We start from the raw sequence: 17402 nt of genomic DNA, 5'->3' as shown, positions 1-17402 counted from the left end.
AGGGATGTGGGGAGTTTTCCCCACACCATCAAGCAATTCTTGGACACCTGCTGGGTGTCCTACAATTCAACTCCGTGCTAATAGTATCTACTGGGAGATAGCATCAGATCCCAGAGGTTAAGGGCTCAGTCCCACAAGAATGACCTCCCCTACCCAGCTTCAGATGCCAATCACAAGTCCAGGTTGTTACCTATACTTCTGACAGACTGGCTATAAACCAGAGATTCCCACACCCCCTCTTTGGGTGCAATTAATTTGCTAGGGCAGCTCACAGAACTCAGGAAACCTGCTCTGGTTTATTACAAAAGGCTGTTAAAGAATATGAATCAACAGCCAGATGGAGAGATACATAGGGTGAGGTCTCAAACAAAGGCGCTTCTATCCCTGTGGAATTTGGGGCCCCATGTGGTGGCATGTGAAAGCATTTTGGTTACCCAACCTGGAAGCTCTCTGAATCTTTTTGGGATTTTATGGAGGCTTCATTACCTAGGCAGTATTGATTAGATCATTGGCCATTGCTGATTGAACTCAACCTCTGGCCCCTCTCCCTTCTCTGGGGATTGGGGCGGGGGTGGGGGAGACAATGTTCCAACCTCTTATCACGTGGTTGGTCACCTCATTAACATAAATCAGGTATGGTTGAAAGAAGTTTTTATAAACATCAAGACATCTTTTTTGTTCTCATCGCTTAGGAAATTCCAAGGGTTTTAGGAGCTCTGTGCCAGAAACACGGACAAAGACCACATATATATTTCTTATTATAAATCACAATCACAATCATCCACTGGTAACCCTGGACAAATTATTTACCATTTCTAAGCCTCTGTTAACTCATTTGTGAAGTAACAGTACCTGTCTCATTGGGAAGATTAAATACATTCAAAGATCTTAGCACAGCCAGAGAATCATGGAGATGCACTGTCCAGGGCGCCCTTCAAGGATCTGCTGCCCAGCTGCAGGGAGTGCGGTCAACAGCCTCCCAGCCAGCTGTCAGCTCCTTCTAGGCTGCCCCAGATGCAGAGAGCTACCAAGCTGAGGTCATGCCCTTGCCAGGAATATCTGATGACTGAGGGAGAAGGGTAGGGATGCATAAAGGCCTAGCTGTTTCTGCTTGATACGGGACATTCATGGACAATACTTGCTCTAGAATTCTCCACCAGTGTGACCAAGAGTTTAGGGGGCCTGCATTGTAGTTTGACCTCTTCTCCCTAATCGTGCTTCTTCCCCTTTTCCTTCACAGGTGGTGTTCCTGATACCCCAAACTCTGTCTCCAGGCCTGCTTCTGAAGAGCCCAACCTGTAGTGTCCAGCAGACAGTAAGCACCCAATAAATGTTAGCCACTGTTCATTTTTTTTTATTATTGCATTAAAATAGTAACCAGAGTCCAAGATTGGGCATTCTCTTCCCAACCCATCCAACCCCTGCTCTACAAATTCCTAGTGCTATACTAATCCTTCATGTGCTAATAAATTGGAATTACCCTTTGCTATAGACTGAACGTTTGTGTCTTCCCCAAATTCATATGTTGAAATCCTAACCCCCAATGTAATGGTATTAGGAGGTAAGGCCTTTGGGGGGAAGTAATCAGGCCGTTAGGGTAGAGCCCTCATGAATGGGCTTAGTGCCCTTATAAAGGAAATGCCAGACAGCTCCCTTGCCCTCTTTCCATCATGTGAGGATATGAGAAGGGGGCCATTTGCAACCCAGAAGAGGGCTGGCCCTCACCAGAACCAGACCATGCTGGCACTCTGATATCCGACTTCCAGCATCCAGAACTATAAGAAATAAATTGCTGTTGCTTATAAGTCACTCAGTCTATGGCATTTTGTTATAGCAGCCTGCACTGACTAAGACACCTTCCTCTGACTTTAAGTTCCTGAAAGGCAGGGCCCCAAACTAAAGCTTCCTTCTTTCCTCCACTGATTTCTTAGCTCACATGTAATAGGCACACCACTTGAGTTTGTGTTTTGTTTTTAAATTTTATTTATTTATTTATTTGGTTGTGCCGGTCTTACGTTGCAGCAGGCGGGCTCCTTAGTTGCGGCTCACTGGCTCCTTAGTTGTGGCATGTGAACTCTCAGTTGCAGCATGCATGTGGGATCTAGTTCCCTGACCAGGGATCGAACCCAGGCCCCCTGCATTGGGAGCTAGGAGTCTTAACCACTGCACCACCAGGCAAGTCCCTTGAGTTTATTAATTTTTAACTTTCCTGGGTCAAGAACTGCAGCATGGTATTTTTGTGTGGCTGAATTCTCTTCCAACATGTATAATCTAAATACATTTCTATTATCCTAGGCTAGACCATTATTATCCTAGGCTAGCCCAATAAGCAGGCCTACACTCATTACACTGTGCAGAGGGATGGGAATCCACTAGCTGAGGTTTGATCCGCCCTACATTTCACAACATGCTTTGGGGGTACCTTGGGGGTATCATGTCATCTAATCACAGCACTGGTTATCTCACAAGGGCCCTAAGTCTGGCTCCTTCAGGAAGTGCAAGGCAGCCCCGAGCTGCAAATTTTTTCTGCACAGTTGATGTGCCTGCTACAAAATACCAGTCAAGAACGATTACCATTATGGTGCATATCAGCAAAGGAACAGTGTGAAGACTGTCCTGGTTTCCCTAAAAACTGGAAAGTGGCCAGCCACTTAGGAGGTGGTTTTCTACCCACAGAAGTCTGTGTAATCACAGCACTGACAGCCAGAGGAAGCTGAGCTGCCAGCTCAAAGCACTGACACACCTGACTACCATCCACCCACCACCGACCACGGGAAGTATCGTACTTTGGAGTTAAATGGTTTTTGAGAGCCTGCCTTAAGAGGAGCCTGGGGTACCGAGAGACCAGCAACCCGGAAGTCAGCAGTCCTAAGTTCCCCTGTGAACTCTGTGCCTTGGGCAAGTCACCAAAGCTTCCGTGTCTTCATCTGTGAAACGGAGGCTTTGCCACCAGTTGCTGAGACCCCTTCCAGCGCTCATGCTCGGGAGTCTATTGTTTCTGTGCAGGAGGAGAAAAGGAACCACGCTTTCCCCAAAGCGTAGCTGCAACTTGAGTAAAATGAGACGTTGGCGGAGAAAACAGTGAAATACTTCAAAAGAAAAGAGAGTTGCCAAACTCCCCCGTCAACCCCAAAGCCAGGCTGCTTTTGGATTCCTGTGCGTCAGCAGCTCTGTCAGTGGCCTCGTCCTTCTGAACAGCTTTGGTAGCTCTCTCTCTTTTCCCATGGCCTTGATGACATTGCCAGCAGATTGAACCGGAATATCCTGACCTCTTCCCGGGGTCTGCTCAACCTTGGACACTCTCTCTGCCCTTTGGGCAGGCAGCGATAATCACAGCAGTTTCACCCTTCCTGGGCCCTCTCACAACAGGGGGCCCAACCTCGGAGCCCATGCAGCCACAGGGCTCTGGCTAAGAGCCGCTTTCTGGGAGGCCCAGCAGACGCTGAGGCTGAGCCCGTCCCCTTCCTCCCACCCCCACCTGCCCTCCGCACACCACATTCATGTCCCCAGCTGGCAGGGACTGGGGACTCTCCGGCCACCTTTGCAGGCGTGGCTTTGCTGTGGCACTGCCCTGACTCCCGTCACGAGGCAGCAAGGATTCAAGAGAAGGGAGAAGCAGACTGCTCAGAGGACCCTAAGACCATCAGAATTTCCGGATCACCTTGTCTGTCTGCATCTCTTTATGAATGAGAAATGAGAGGCCCCGTGTTTCCAAAGCCACCAGTTAGTGGCGGAGTTGAGAACTGGAGCCAAGTTTCCTGATCCGCATCAGGACCAGTCCCTACCTGATTAGCTACATTTTCTCTCCCTACTTGATCTCAGTGGAATTAAGGATGTATGATATTCTAAAACTTGTAGATTGCTTGACAAGATTTTAAAAACCCAAGGAAATATTCAAGGGAAATGAGAGCTTGGGCCCTCCCTGAGCCCTTAACTTGAAATAGTTGTTCCCTGAATGTCCTTGCTGTGTATCTGGACCCCACAGGGAACTTCACTCCTAATAGGACAGCATCTGAACCTGATTCATCTGGGCCTGATCTCTCTCCACATAGAAGAAAACTCACCAGCTCCCTTATTAAACCAAGTCGACTCCTTCAAGAGGAGAGAATCCTGAGGCCAGACCCAGGCCCCCCACGGGAATCCAATGCCGAAAATGCAGCCACGACCAGAGGGCGGCTCCTTGTCTTCCCTCTGACCCAAGCCCAGGCTCAACCTCTTCTCTTAATTTCCTGTTGCACAGCAAAGAACGAGGATGAAACATTGAAGCAAGGACTCCTTATCAGCTCAGGTCAGCGAGAGAAAGAGTAACAGGAGAGCAGATAAGAGGCTCAAAGTCTAGGCACTTACACTTTTGGGGGCGGAGAGGGTTCCCTACTACATCCCCCACTCCCCCTGCCGCCCTCCGGCCTGTCTTCACTCTGTTCTGTTCAAACCGTCTCTGCTCTTGGCTCCTCCGGACGCCTTTTCCTGGTTGGTTCACCTGCTAACGTACCAAGTGCTGCAGCAGATCTTCTAGTCCGTTCTAGCTCTGCTCGCAGGCTCAAAACCTGTCTCCCGCCATGGATGGCAAACCCCACGCATGTAACAGGCGCTGAGTAACTACTGGTGCCAGACTAAAATATGGTACGATCACACGGGCCGAGGAAAGTGGGTCATTTAGAGGGAAGAGGGAAAAGAAAAGAGTAAGGAAAATGATGACACGTTCTTAAACAAAAGAGGCCATTTAATAACAGCATCAGCGTGAGAGCCATCAGGTAAGCTGACCACTTTCCCAGCAGCTGGGGACTCCCGCTAGGAAGCCAGTCAGCCTTCTCCTGTGGCATCAGTGAAAGAACCCGTGTGTGCATGCTGGAGGTGAGGGTGGGGATGCAGGAAGGACCAAGGCACTGTATACAACCTAAAAAAGAGACGAGGACGAGGCGCTCAGGGTTTTTCTTTTAATTATTTACCAGATAAAAAAAGAAAAAATAGTGATTGTTTCTCTTCACCCCCAACATTTCAGTTTCCCAAGGCCGAGTGGGAGAGAAACTTGTTGAACAGCGATTTGTGCTCCTGGCCTGGAGCAAATCCCTCCCCTCTGTTCTCCGGCACCCTAAGCAGGAGGGGCCGGGCCGAGGGCCAGGCAGGCGTCTGGGACTGCGCGGCAGAGCGGCAGTGTGGCTGGTGTCTTTTCTTCTCCCTGCTGCCAGCACACTCAGGCCCTCTCCTGCCTGTCCCCCTCCGCCATCCTCTCCCACGCGTCAAAGGAAGTAGGAAGATGGGCCTTCAGGAGGCGGGGCCGGACGCAGAGCAGGACCGGGGGAGCACACAGCAGACGTGGCCGAGGCCACCGTCCTCTGCTTCTATTGCACATCCTGGCTCGGATCCCCTGCCCCGAGTGGTGGGCTACAACGTAAAATGCTTCTGAAATTCAAACAACCTGCTGTTGTCTGCCAGGCTCAAGAAGGGGAGGTGTGCTGTTGTGTGGCTTCTTCTGATTTATGTATTTAAGTTATATTTAATTTATTCACCACGGGGGCAAGGCAAAGATGATGCCTTTTTAAGAAAGCATATGGGGTTTGGACACCCGGGGCCCTGTAGTCACCTGGGCTTCTCCTCGTCAAATTCAAAAGACCAAGAGTAACCATTTCTCAAGTCAGCAGGTCGTCTTTTGCATAAGATGGAAGAGGCAGCAGTGGCCACCAACCCCACAAGCCCCCTCTCCAACCGTCACGACTCTGAGCCACTCAGGGGTTACCTCTCTTTCTGAACACCTGGAGAATCTGAACCCCAGGGGAGAACCTTTCACACTGCGTGTTTCTCCATAACGTGGCAGCTGTTTGATTCTCCTTCTTCTCGCTACCAATGGAAACAGAGTAGGGCTGGGAAGAGCTGTGTAACAGACCTACTGACAGAATAAACTCCTCTAAACACAGTGAGGGTGGGGGACGAGGACAGATTTTGATTTGGCAAAGCTGCACCAATCTTTCGCCTTCGCTGGCCGGAACAAAGCTGGTGGGGGAAGACAAACCTAACTGAGCCCATGGCAGGAGCCGCAGGCTATGAGAGACGACAGGGCAAACACAGAACTGTATAAACTGCGGCACTATAAAGACGAGAAGGCAGGGCCATGAGCCCAGCTGGCAGCACGCCTCGGGAGCACGCTTCCGGAAATTCTATCTGTCCCGTAGTAAGTGGTAGTATCCAGATACATCAAAATGGTTGTCCTTCCTCCTCTTTCCAACACATTCCGAGAGTTTCTCGTTTAAATAACTATGTACACACACACAAGCCTGGTCTCTCTTTGACATGAGGGTCCTTCACTTGAGGGTCCTACAATGGCTTTAGAGAGTCGGTTCCAATTGTCTTTTTGGAGATTTACTGCTTGGGACCAAACCTGCAAGGAGAAGAAATGACTGAACTCTATACCAGGTAGATCTTTGAGATGAAAGCATCCCAGTGTTTAAGGGACCGAGTCTGAATAATGAGCCCACAACTCCCTCACCCGACTTCGGTACCCTGGCAGATTGGGCAACGGGGCTGGGAAACGTTAACCTCGAGCCTCGCTACTGTCAGCCAGAGGACCACAGGCCCACCAGCAGCCCTGGGAATACAGCTCCGTACCTCCCTCTGATAAGGACAGTTTCTCAAGTTCAGCTTCAAGTTCAGCGTCCGAGATCCTAGGGGTAGGCACACTGTGGGTATGAAACGTCTCCTGGGGGTTGTCGGGCAGATCCAAAGGTTCTTTGGTGGTGTCCTGAAGGAGGATGTCCAATTCCTTCTCCAGTTCCTCACTGTCAAAGTCTGGAAAGAAAAGACGACATAAGGACACATGAAGTCCAGGGAGGAAATGCATTAATGAGTCAAGGATTGAGGACTGCAAACCCAGCTCGGCTTTACAAAAGATGCCCAGGCCCCCTTGAAGGTTTATTCAAAAACTCGTGTGAGTTGGGAGGCAGAGGACACCTTCAAGCAGATCGCTTCTTCCACACACAGAGCCGAGTCATCAAGGAGGTGTATCTTGCTAACACCATGGAATGGACCCTGCTTCTCCTTGCCCTTGAAGAGGCCTAGGGAGTAAGGGACGCCGGAGCACCAAGGCGTCGTTAGCACAGCCTGTCAAGGAGGAAATGCCAATTCCTTCTCCTTACTCCTGTGGAGAAGCCCCACAGAGAGGGGAGGGTGGGCCAGCCCTGCCTGCACCAAAAAAACCAGATCCACAGCCGCACCTATCACAGCACAAGGGGCTGAAGTCATCTTAGAGAGGAAAGAAGACGGAATCACCATGTCAACTCACCTAAGCCATTGGTTACCCCACCAGCCAGAGTCTGAGAAACTTCGTCCTGGGTGTCACACAGCTGTAAGAGAAAAGCACAAGGCCTTGAACTCTGAATGGTCTTTGGGTCTCAGTGTTCAGGGTTACAAAGTAATGCTGCCCCATTGGAGAATCAAGGAAAGCGTCCTCAAGTTCACAAGGTAAACAGTTTGGGAAAGAAGGAGGTACGACAAAGTCACTTCTGTCCTCTGGAACTGCCTTGTGTAGGTGTGTCCTCCCGCCCCCTCCTGTACCTCTTGGATCTGATCCACAAGGCTCTCTGCCTTCTCCACTGTGACATCCTTCATGGAGAGTTTCAGTGCTCCTACCCCGGCCTGATACGCATTGAAAACCTGAAGAGAAAACAAAGTTATCAGTGCAGATAAAGAACACTGGGCAAAATACAGACAATATTGTTTCATCTCCAAAAGAAAGCTTTGTGTTTTTTTTTCCCCACCCATGCATGATTCACCCCATGTCCACTGAGGCCAAAACTGCCCAATGGGAGAGGCAAAGGCAGTCCCAGGCATATCCTGAAAGAACCCAGGCCTCCTCCAAACAGCAAAGCCAGCCACAGCGGAGGGGATGAGCGGTGGACACCGCAGAGACCAGCCAAGCACTGGGGCAGAGGGGCAGTGGCTACCATCTGATCTGTCTGCGAGGCATAGATCCGGTCCAGGATGCCTTGAACAGTGTCCAGCTTGGCATGCAGGGCTTCGATGCGCTTCTCCGTCCGCTGCTTGGCCTTGAGAGACCTCAGGGCCTGGGGGGGCGGGGTGTGGAGACATGGTCATGGTCAGGGTCAGACCGGGCAGGCGAAAGGGCTAGAGGAAGAGAGCACTTCCCAGATGATAAGACCACCCCAGGTTTGTAAAACAGGCTGTGGTGCCTGGGCCACCCGCAGACTGTTCCCCCCAAGAAGGTCACTCCCTGAACTGGGGCTCCTCTTGCTGTGGGCACAGGTACACAGCTGTGGGGGGAAGAGAGAGAACTCACCAGCTGCTTCTTTCCTACTCGGCATGCCCGGCGGGCTTCTTCTTTATGCCTACGAACAAAGGGACAGCTCAAGATGATGAGGCCGGACGATGCGGGTGGCAGGGTCCTGAAGTGTCCCCAAGAGTAGCACTTTTAGTGAAGGTACTTTCAAATCTGAAGATCAAATTCATTCCACCCAATGGCCAGAAAAACGATGCCCAACAGCCCACCGCCAAACCCCTGCAGCAAGCTGAGATGCGGGCTGGGCGGGTCTGCCCGTGGGAAAGGCAAAGGACCAAGGAAAAGCTGTTTCAACCCACAGCGGGGGCGGGGCGGGTGGGCGGGGGTGTGCAAACATGCTGACGAGGCACCCTGAAGACAAATTCCCATCCTGGGAGCCAGGAGGTAGGGAGTGACTTCCTAACACCACCAACGACGCTGGCCTTCCCACAACATGGGGTTTCTCCCACTGTAAGAGGGCGTGAACAAGCACATTCTAATTCCATGTCTACATACCCTACTTTTTGGAGAAGTGGTAATGTGCCTTTAGCAGGGACGCCTTGCACAGTCATTGGAGGGGAAGAGCAGAGGTCCCTCAGCAAGACCCCTGGAAGGCAGAGACCTGTCTCGTTCACTACTGTATCCCCAAGTCCCCAAGACAAGGCCTAGCTCAATAAACACTGGTTAAATGGATCCTGGCACGGAAGAGCATAAACGTAGTGTTAAAAGCTGTACTCTTTGGGGGAGGAATTCATTTTTTTCTCCTTTGTGATAGTCTGTGCTTTCCATGATGGCTGCACTGAACAGTCAGTACTTTCACAATTAGTAAAAAAAAAAAAAACAAAAACCTTTTTTTGTTAAGCGCCCACGGACACCAGCTCTGAGGGCCAGGGTGGGGGTCAAAGGTGCTCAGCTCAGCGGGAGTTACCTCTCTGCTTCCTGGGATAAGGACTCCACCTTGCGCGACAGCAGCTGTTCGCTCTGCATCAGCTGGTAAACCCCGACGTCTACGTCGTTGACAGGAGAGACCTTGGCGTGTGGGCCCCGGGCAAACTTCACAATCTGAGGGACAGGGACAAATTACTGCTGCCCCGACCCCAAATGCTGAGAAATCACCAGGCAGGGATGCGGGCGGGCATGTCAGTACACGCTGAACAAGTCCTCGGTGAGTCAGGGAAGGAGCAGCGAGTTTCCATACCTTCTCCCCGTTCTGCTCAAGGACGGTGACTCGCTTCTCTTTCTGCAGCTGCAGCAACACCAAGTAGAAGGTCCTCTCGTCCAGACAGGAGCCCGCACAGAGGATGCTCAGCTCCGACAGGGCCACCACGGGGTGGGAGGAGAGAGGGGAGTTCTGATACAGACGATACACCTCCTCAGCCTTCTCCTGCAGGGAAAGTGAAAGGTGCTCGCGGGCCCTGATCGCTGCCCACGGAACCCGGAGAGCCCTGACCCCGTGCTTCAGATCCACGATCACACAAGGCAAGAAGAGCAGGGGAGCACCGACCCTGTCTTCAGCTTTGGAAAAGGAAAAAGGATTTGTGTTTTTTTTTTAAACCTCGGAGGAAAGTCTGGGGAACACGGATGAAATGAGGTACGTAATATATTGGGAGCCAGATGTGTGCCTGCCCTTCCATCTAGGACCTCATGTCTCTGCAGCTCCCTGGCCCGTGGTCCCCCAAGGGGAGAATGAGGTGGTGTGGTGGGGTGCAATGGCCAGGAATGAGAGCCAAGGCCCGGTGGCTGGCCTAGCCCGTGTGACCCTGGACCAGTCAGTGTCACTGGTCCTCAGCATCCCACTCACCAACTGGAGAAGGTGGATGAGATGATATTTAAATTCCCTGCCAATCCTGGTCTCTCCATTTTTATGCCAAATGGCAATCCTGCAAACCGGAACATTATTGAGTCTATAAAGGAGTCTTATGTGACAAATGGGTGGGATAGGATTTTTGTGAGAAGTCTAAGAAATACAAGTTCCAAAAAACAATGCCACCGTCTTCCTCTTTCACGGAAATGACTCTCTCGGTCTCCTGTAAACAAGAAATATTTACTGGAGTATGCACAGAATGCTATGAAAATACAGGGAAGGAATACCCAAGGAGTTCATAAATTGCTCACACACAAAAAAAGATTGTTGAGCAGAATCCTGTAGGGTGAATAAGTCATTAGGTGAAGTCAGTGGGAAGGGCATCGTGGGAAGAGGGATGGTCATGAGTCCCTCAACGGCAGGGAGTCTGAGTCAGTGTGGTGTTTATGGATGCGGGTGGGAAGGGCTGAGAAAGCAGAAGCCCTTCTACCACATACAAAGTGTAATGTATCTTCTGTGCTGTCCTTTACTCTGCAGATGGTGGGTAGTCCCTGAAGGGAAGGCCACGGCTAGATTAACAGAGATGTAGCTGACAACGGGGAAAGGATGGATTGCAGGAGTTGGGCTCAGAGGCAGGGAGACCACTGATGCAAGAGAATACGAGGGACTGAACAGGGCAATGGGAATAGGGACAAAGAGGGAGGGATTCAAGCAAAAGTTAAAAGATAAAACTGGCAGTCCATGGTGACTGGGTCTGGGGGGAGAGGCGAAAGAGGAATCTAGGATGACTCCTGGGCTCTGGATTGAGTGACTGGGTGGATTGACAGGAAGAATTCAGGAGGAAAAGCATACTTTACAGGCAAGACAAAACATTCCATTTTGGACATGTTGGTTTGGGGTGCTTGAGATTGTACAGGAGATAATTGGATATAAAAATCTGAAGCTCGAAGGAGACGCCAGGGCAGGAGATATATTAATCTGAAAGTCCTCAGCATACAGAAGGTAGTTAAAATCGCAAGTATAAATGAGTTACCCAAGGAAATGCAGAGAGCAAAGTAATAAGCTGAAGGAAGACCAACGTTCAAAACGTTCAGGAGATGAAGGAGCTCACAAAAGCGATGCAGAAACTGCTTGGGGAGAACCAAGGAGAACCTGCGTTGCAGTGACAACAAAGTCAAGGTAATGGAAAATTTTAAGCAGTGAGTGGTCAACAGTATCCAAGGCAGCAGAAGAGTCTAATAAGACAGAAACTAGAGCTTTCATTAGATCTGACTGTGCTGTCAGATAAAAACATTTACTACAAAGCTACTGTAGTAAGAACGGTGTGCTGTCCACACACACATACATTAATGGTACACAACAGTAACAAATGATGTTAAGACAACTGGCTACCCATTTAGAAGAAAACAGTTTTTCTCTACCACATATACAAAAATACATACCGAATTACTAAAACTTAAATTGAGAAAATGAAAGTATAAAATAATTCGAAGAAAATATTTTAAAAATCTGGTAACCTTGAAGTAGAGGATGCCTTCCTAAGCAAGAGCAGAAATTCAAGAGCCATAAAGGAAAATGTGAGAACTCTGACTGCAGAAATATAAAAACGTTTATATAGTAAAAGACATCATAAATAAAAATGAAAAGCAAACAAGAGACTGGGAAACAATATTAACATCCCTAATACTAAATATGTTATATATCTATCTATCCCTAACAAAGAACTCCGACAAATTAATATAAAAGACAAAGAATCCAAAATAAAAACAGGCAAAGGATATAAAGAGGCAATTCACAGAAAGGAATATGTAAATGGCCAGTAGATAGGTGAAAAGATGCTCAAATCACAAATAGGAAGTATCATTTTTGTTCATCAAATGGGCAAAATTTGAAAGATTGCTGGTATCCAGTGCTGGCAAGGATATGAAGAGACTGGACACTTTAATGCAATCTTCATGAAAGTGTAAATTTATACAAACTTTTGAAAAGTAATTTGGCAATTTCTGTTAAAATTTAAAATGTACATATGCATTTCTAGAAATCAATTCCATAAAAATAAAAGTAGAAGTACATACATGTAGGCACAAGGCTGTCAAAGAAGTATCTTTTTGTAGTAGGGAGAAATTGGAATGACTCAAATATCCATTTGGTAACTATTGCATAAATTGTGGCGTGTTTATAGATTATTCTGCAGCCATCCAAAAGAATGAAGTAGATCTATATTGTGTAGGGACCTGGAAAGATGCTCACGATATACTAAGGTGAAAAATAAAAAAAAAAGGAGGTTGCAGACCAATAGGTGAAAGCAGATTCCATTTCTGGAAAAAAAAATGGAGTATATGTACATAGATATGTATGTATGTGTATATTCATTTATTTACTTAACTAATATTTACTGACTCTCTACTATGTACCAGGCACTGTTCCCAGAGCCCACGGAACTTCTCCTTCTGGTAGGGGAGACAGCTTATATAGTAAATAAATGAACAAGTAAATAAAGTTTCCAGGAAGTATTAAATGCCAACAAGAAGATACAATGGAAAGTAATATAATAGGCTCAATAAGAAAAGATGCGTGTGTTTTTACAGACACAAGCAGGAAGGGAATGGACCCAAAGAGATGGAAATGGGATGAATAGAACGGAAACTTTAACTTCTTTCTTTAAATTTTTAAATAGCAAAATCTATGGGCAATTTTTACTTTTTGGTATTTTTTTCAAATAAAATTAAAAGTTGCTGGCTGCTTTCTGTGTTTAGACTTGGGAAAATCAATTTACCGAAGAAACGGGCTTTTTTGCTTTATAAAAATATCCAGATAAGACCCTTTATTTTCACACATGAAAACAAGTCTCTAACCCAGGAGAAAACTGCATCTTTGAGGTCACCATATATTTGATAGCAGACGTCACCGAAAGAGAATAAGTGTGAAGTGTTCTATTTAGTGATGTAAGCTGGGTACAGATTTAACAGTCCATGCCCCTGAAGAGCTAAATTTATTTTTCTACCTAAATAGGATTAGACTACTTTTCTGTCAAAAATTATTGTTGGTTCTTAGAAGACCTATGTAATTCCACTCCCACCCCCATCTCTGCGTTTGCTCTCAAAAGACTAAGTCCAAAATCACATCTGTGGGGATAAATGGATCTACCTCTCTTTGCTCCAGACTGGAGGACCCCGGAGGTAAAAGACCGCAGGGAGGGATGGAGTTGGCCCAGAACCACCTAAAACACCCCACAGTTTCTGTGAGGTCTTGGCTGAGCCCCGGAGGTCCTGGAGGTCAGGGCCCTGGGCGGGGAGGGGGTGCAGCGCAAAGGGGCAGAGGTGTTCCCCTGAAGAAAATGCATGCTGCTCAGTCAAAACTCCCGGGGGACAGAGAGAGTTGGTAGATTTTGGAGACCTGCTCCCCAAGCCAAAGGGTGGTGCTGGGGGGACGTCTGTGGAGGTGAGGAGAAACTGGAGCTTCTCACGGGGCAGGGGCGGGGGATTCCGACCTGTGTCCAGCGGTGTGGAAGCCTCCAGGGCTATGCAAGGGCCCTGAGGTTGGGCTTGGTCTGTGAGTTTCAAAAAATAACCACTGTCTCCGAGTCTACTTCTGCCACCTGGTGTTCAGTCAACTTTATAAACACACACACGCACACACTTAAGGTTACTATAACCTCGCCCACAGCAATCGGGTGGAATGATGGGGGTGAAGCAGGTCTGCCCTGGGTTAAAGGGTGTGTGGAGGTGAGGACGTGGGGACAACAAGGAGAGACAGAGCGGTGACTAGGAGGGGCCCCAGGTCCCGCAAGGAGTCATCCTGAGATGGGAGAACCAGAGTGGGTTTAGAGGCTCAAGAAGGAGAGCATCGACAGAGAGGGGGAAGGAATATACAGATCTGCAGGGTCACAGACGCCACAAAGGGTAGGGACAGACTCGAGAGCACACGGGGAACACAGGAAGGACACTTCATCCTCTGAGCTTGGGGAGAAAGCAGGGCTCAGAGGAAGTCAAACTGGAGGTGGGCGGACAGACAGCTGAAGGCACGACTAAGGGGGTTCTACCTTCTCAGTGCGGTGACTGCAGAGAATGCAAGGTGTGTGGGAGGGCCGGGGAGGGGACAAGAACACTGGCCTGCGGAGTGGCTCCCAGGGCCCTCCTAAAGCTGGGGACCTTGAAAGGGGCCCCAGGCTTGGCGATACAGCGATGTTCTCTGGCAGGGATGGTGGACCATGGGGCTGATCTAAGGTGGCTGATTTGCTGGTGTCTCTGGTGTGGCCCGAGAGAGCTGCAGAGGCGCCCGAGGGTGTTGATAAGGGAAGCAGTCAAGCATCAGCTGCATGCTCTGGGCTGCGGATGGAAGGCAGGCCAGGAGGAAGCCGACTGACCAGGAGAGCATGAAGGGATCAAGGGCCTGGTGGCTTCTTTGATGGAGGTAAGTAAGTACAAAAGAAGGACATCTGAGCCTAGTTCCCTGATTTAGGGGAAGGCAAAGCTGAAAGTCTAAGGTCCTCAGAAAGAAATTTTTGCACATAAACTACAGAAGGCAAAGCATTTTCTAAACTTTTTATCATTAATCCCTACAAATACAGAAAAGAATCAACTGTGTGTTAACTGACAATTCCTAGACAGAGGCTCACCCGTGAAGTGGACAGGTCCAACTAACAACTAAATACTACAAAGTACAGCGAAAGGGAGGTTAGATAAACTCAGTTATCAACTCTGTCACTGTGTAAAAAAGATCTGTTCTTTTTCTAACCATTCACCCAAGCAACCCAAGGAACGTGGAGGGTCCTGCCATCACTCCAGAAGACACCCAGACCTCTTGCTTCTGAACACCCACCTTAAGAAGCTCCAGGGCCACGAGCACCTCCTCGGCAGGAACCTTATTATCCCCTAGCATATTGGAAAGAGTCCACTTGAGGGGCTTCAGCAGGAAGACTCCGACCCCCCAGGAGATCCAGCTGCTGTCTACACTGGCCATGAAGTCTGACTCCCGCTGCAGCTCCCCTCGACTGCAGGCAAAGAAAGAAAAAGACATGTAGTAGGCTTACTGCACTGTCCCCACCTCCCTCCTTACCCGCAAAGAGGAACTTGATCATCCTCATAAACACCATTTACCAGGCACCGACTCCGTGCCAGCTACTGGGAGCAGTACGGTTTATGCTCCAGCTCTAAGCCTCACAATTTTCTGCAAGAAAAAACTGAGGGACTGAGAAGATGACAGAGGCCAAAGCTAAACTATAATTTGGCTCCAAAACGCACGCTCTCCACTAAGACTACAGAGAGGCACAGGAGGCCACACAGCCTATGTTGAGACTTCCCGTTACAAACGGAGCTCAAAACGATCAAATGAAAATAATGGATTAACGTCAAGAGCAAGACATGACGAAGAATACCAAGGCGTTCAGAGAAAGGGTTTTCTGCTATTCCTAAGCTTGGGTGGAGATAAGACATAAGCATTTCATGGTACTAGGGTTAAGTAGCTAAATTTACTGAATGCTTCCCATGGGCCAGTCACTATGCTAAGGGCTACATAAGGAGTGTCTCTTCAAATACTCAATAAACCTAAGTATAATTATCATCACATTTTATAACTGGTCAAACTGAGGCTTATGGAGGGGCATATAATTTTTCCTCTGTCACATAATTTAGCACGTGGCAGAGCCAAGATTTGCACCCAGGCCATCTGGCCCTCACGCAAAGCTGTTAACCACTCTGCTATGCTGCTTCTATGGAAAAATATCTCCCTGAGAAATTCTTCAGGTCCCAGACCCCATCAAGCCCCAAGAGGCATCAGTGGAGTGCTAGCAGTCAGGAGAGGAGAAATCGAGGTACTAAAGGTCTCTGGGTGGGAAGTGGCAGAGGATGGTCCTGTTGTAATATGGAAGCCCAGACTCTTCCTGCCCCTCACTGACTTTTTCAGCTACTGTCTCCCCACGTTGGGCATGAACTGAAACTGCCCACAGTACACTTTCCTAGAAAGGTGAAGTTCCAGAAATGGCTTGCCCCATCAATGTCAGCCAAGGGAAGGGGGCTGGGGAGAAGGGAGATCTCTTAATCAGGAAGAGCAGAGAGCTAAAAGCAACATATCAAAGTTGACTTTCGTCTTCAGTCACGGAGGGAGTCACTGTGCTTGCGAGGCTGCTCTGGGTATGACATATACAACGTGAAGTGCAAATGCTTTAGAATCAGAAGACCCGGGGTCCAGCCCCGGCATGACCTCTATCCAGCTGTGTAACCCCCAGCAAGTCGCTCGATCTCTCTGTGGCTCAGCTTCCTCTTCTGTCTGCTGAGGATAATTCTGTCACCTCACCCACAGGACTGCTGAGGGAGCCAGATGGTGTATGCATAATACCTGCCCGCTACAAAGTGCAGTACGTCTGTTTGATGTGCATGCTACCGCCTCAGGAACCTCCAAAACCCTGCACCTGTCGCACAGGTAGCACCTACAGGACCTTCTCGGGTCATCAAGAGAGGCCAGACACATGACCTGTGGCGGGGATGGGGTGGAGGCTGCTGGCAAGACCCGTACAGGCCTCTTCCCCACCACTACCTTCTTCTTAGCTCTGCCCTTCCTTAGTTCAATAAATCCTGTCTCACAGACCTTCTGTTCCGGGGTTATTCAAATGTGGAAGCCCCTATGAAATAACTACATAACGGGATTCCAGTCCAGACAAATCACTGTCACCTCCGCCAGGCTGGCTTCTCCTCTTACCGTCTGGATCTCATCTAATCAGGCTATCCTGGCCCCTCAATCTCCCCCTATACCCCGCCTCCCTCTCCCTCCAAACACCCCTAACCCGGCCTCCTTCTTCGCCCACTGAGCAAACACAGACGGCTCCTGGAGGCCAGACCCCGGGCTGGGCGAACGACCTGGGTCCCTGCCCGCGGGGAGCCGCCCCGCCCCCGGAACGGGCCCGCCCTCACCGCATCAGGTCCTGCAGCACGGTGGCCAGCCCCAGCGGGACGCTGCCCTTGCGCTGAAAGGCCTCCTGCAAGTCCCGCAGACGCAGGCGCACCACCCCCTGGCGGCGGCTGTGGCTCAGCACCAACGGCGCCCAGAAGCCCATCTTGCTGTCCCAGTCGGTGCTGTTCACTTCGCGACTCCTTTTGAAAGCGGAGAACAGGAAGGACAAGCGCTCCTCATCCTCCTCCCACTCGGGGGGCAGTAGGCCCGCCGGGTCTCCCCCGGCCGGGGCCTCGGCGTCCCGCTCCGGGGACCACATTGGAACCCCAGCCCAGCCGAGGCTCCGAACACAGCACTGGCCCTGATCCCCTTCCGCCCTGGTTCCTTCCCGGCTTCCGTTCCTGGGCCGCCTCCTCCTCTGTCATTACGTCACCGCCGCGT

General features: G+C 49.6%; 1 protein-coding gene across 3 annotated transcripts; it reads right to left on the bottom strand.

The window, feature by feature from the left end:
* Window positions 1-4637: 4637 nt before the first annotated feature.
* Window positions 4638-17362, bottom strand: CHMP7 (charged multivesicular body protein 7). Of its 3 annotated transcripts, none has more exons than XM_082470711.1 (10): window positions 16982-17362; window positions 14895-15066; window positions 9468-9653; window positions 9198-9331; window positions 8291-8339; window positions 7938-8057; window positions 7549-7647; window positions 7277-7337; window positions 6604-6783; window positions 4638-4897 (listed from the first exon to the last, which is right to left on the bottom strand). In XM_082470711.1, exons 1-10 carry the CDS (start codon window positions 17278-17280, stop codon window positions 4653-4655), a joined length of 1545 nt encoding a protein of 514 aa, XP_082326837.1. In that variant the 5' UTR covers window positions 17281-17362; the 3' UTR covers window positions 4638-4652. The 3 variants fall into 3 exon arrangements, with proteins under 3 accessions (XP_082326837.1, XP_082326838.1, XP_082326839.1); XM_082470712.1 differs by lacking the exon at window positions 4638-4897 and adding an exon at window positions 4924-6376; XM_082470713.1 differs by lacking the exons at window positions 4638-4897; window positions 7277-7337 and adding an exon at window positions 4924-6376.
* Window positions 17363-17402: the final 40 nt, after the last annotated feature.

Source organism: Balaenoptera physalus (genome assembly GCF_965194825.1).
Source record: "Balaenoptera physalus genome assembly, chromosome: 7".
Lineage (NCBI taxonomy): Eukaryota > Metazoa > Chordata > Mammalia > Artiodactyla > Balaenopteridae > Balaenoptera > Balaenoptera physalus.
Note: the sequence above shows the minus strand (reverse complement) of the source record. Positions and strands in the feature narration are given on the sequence as shown.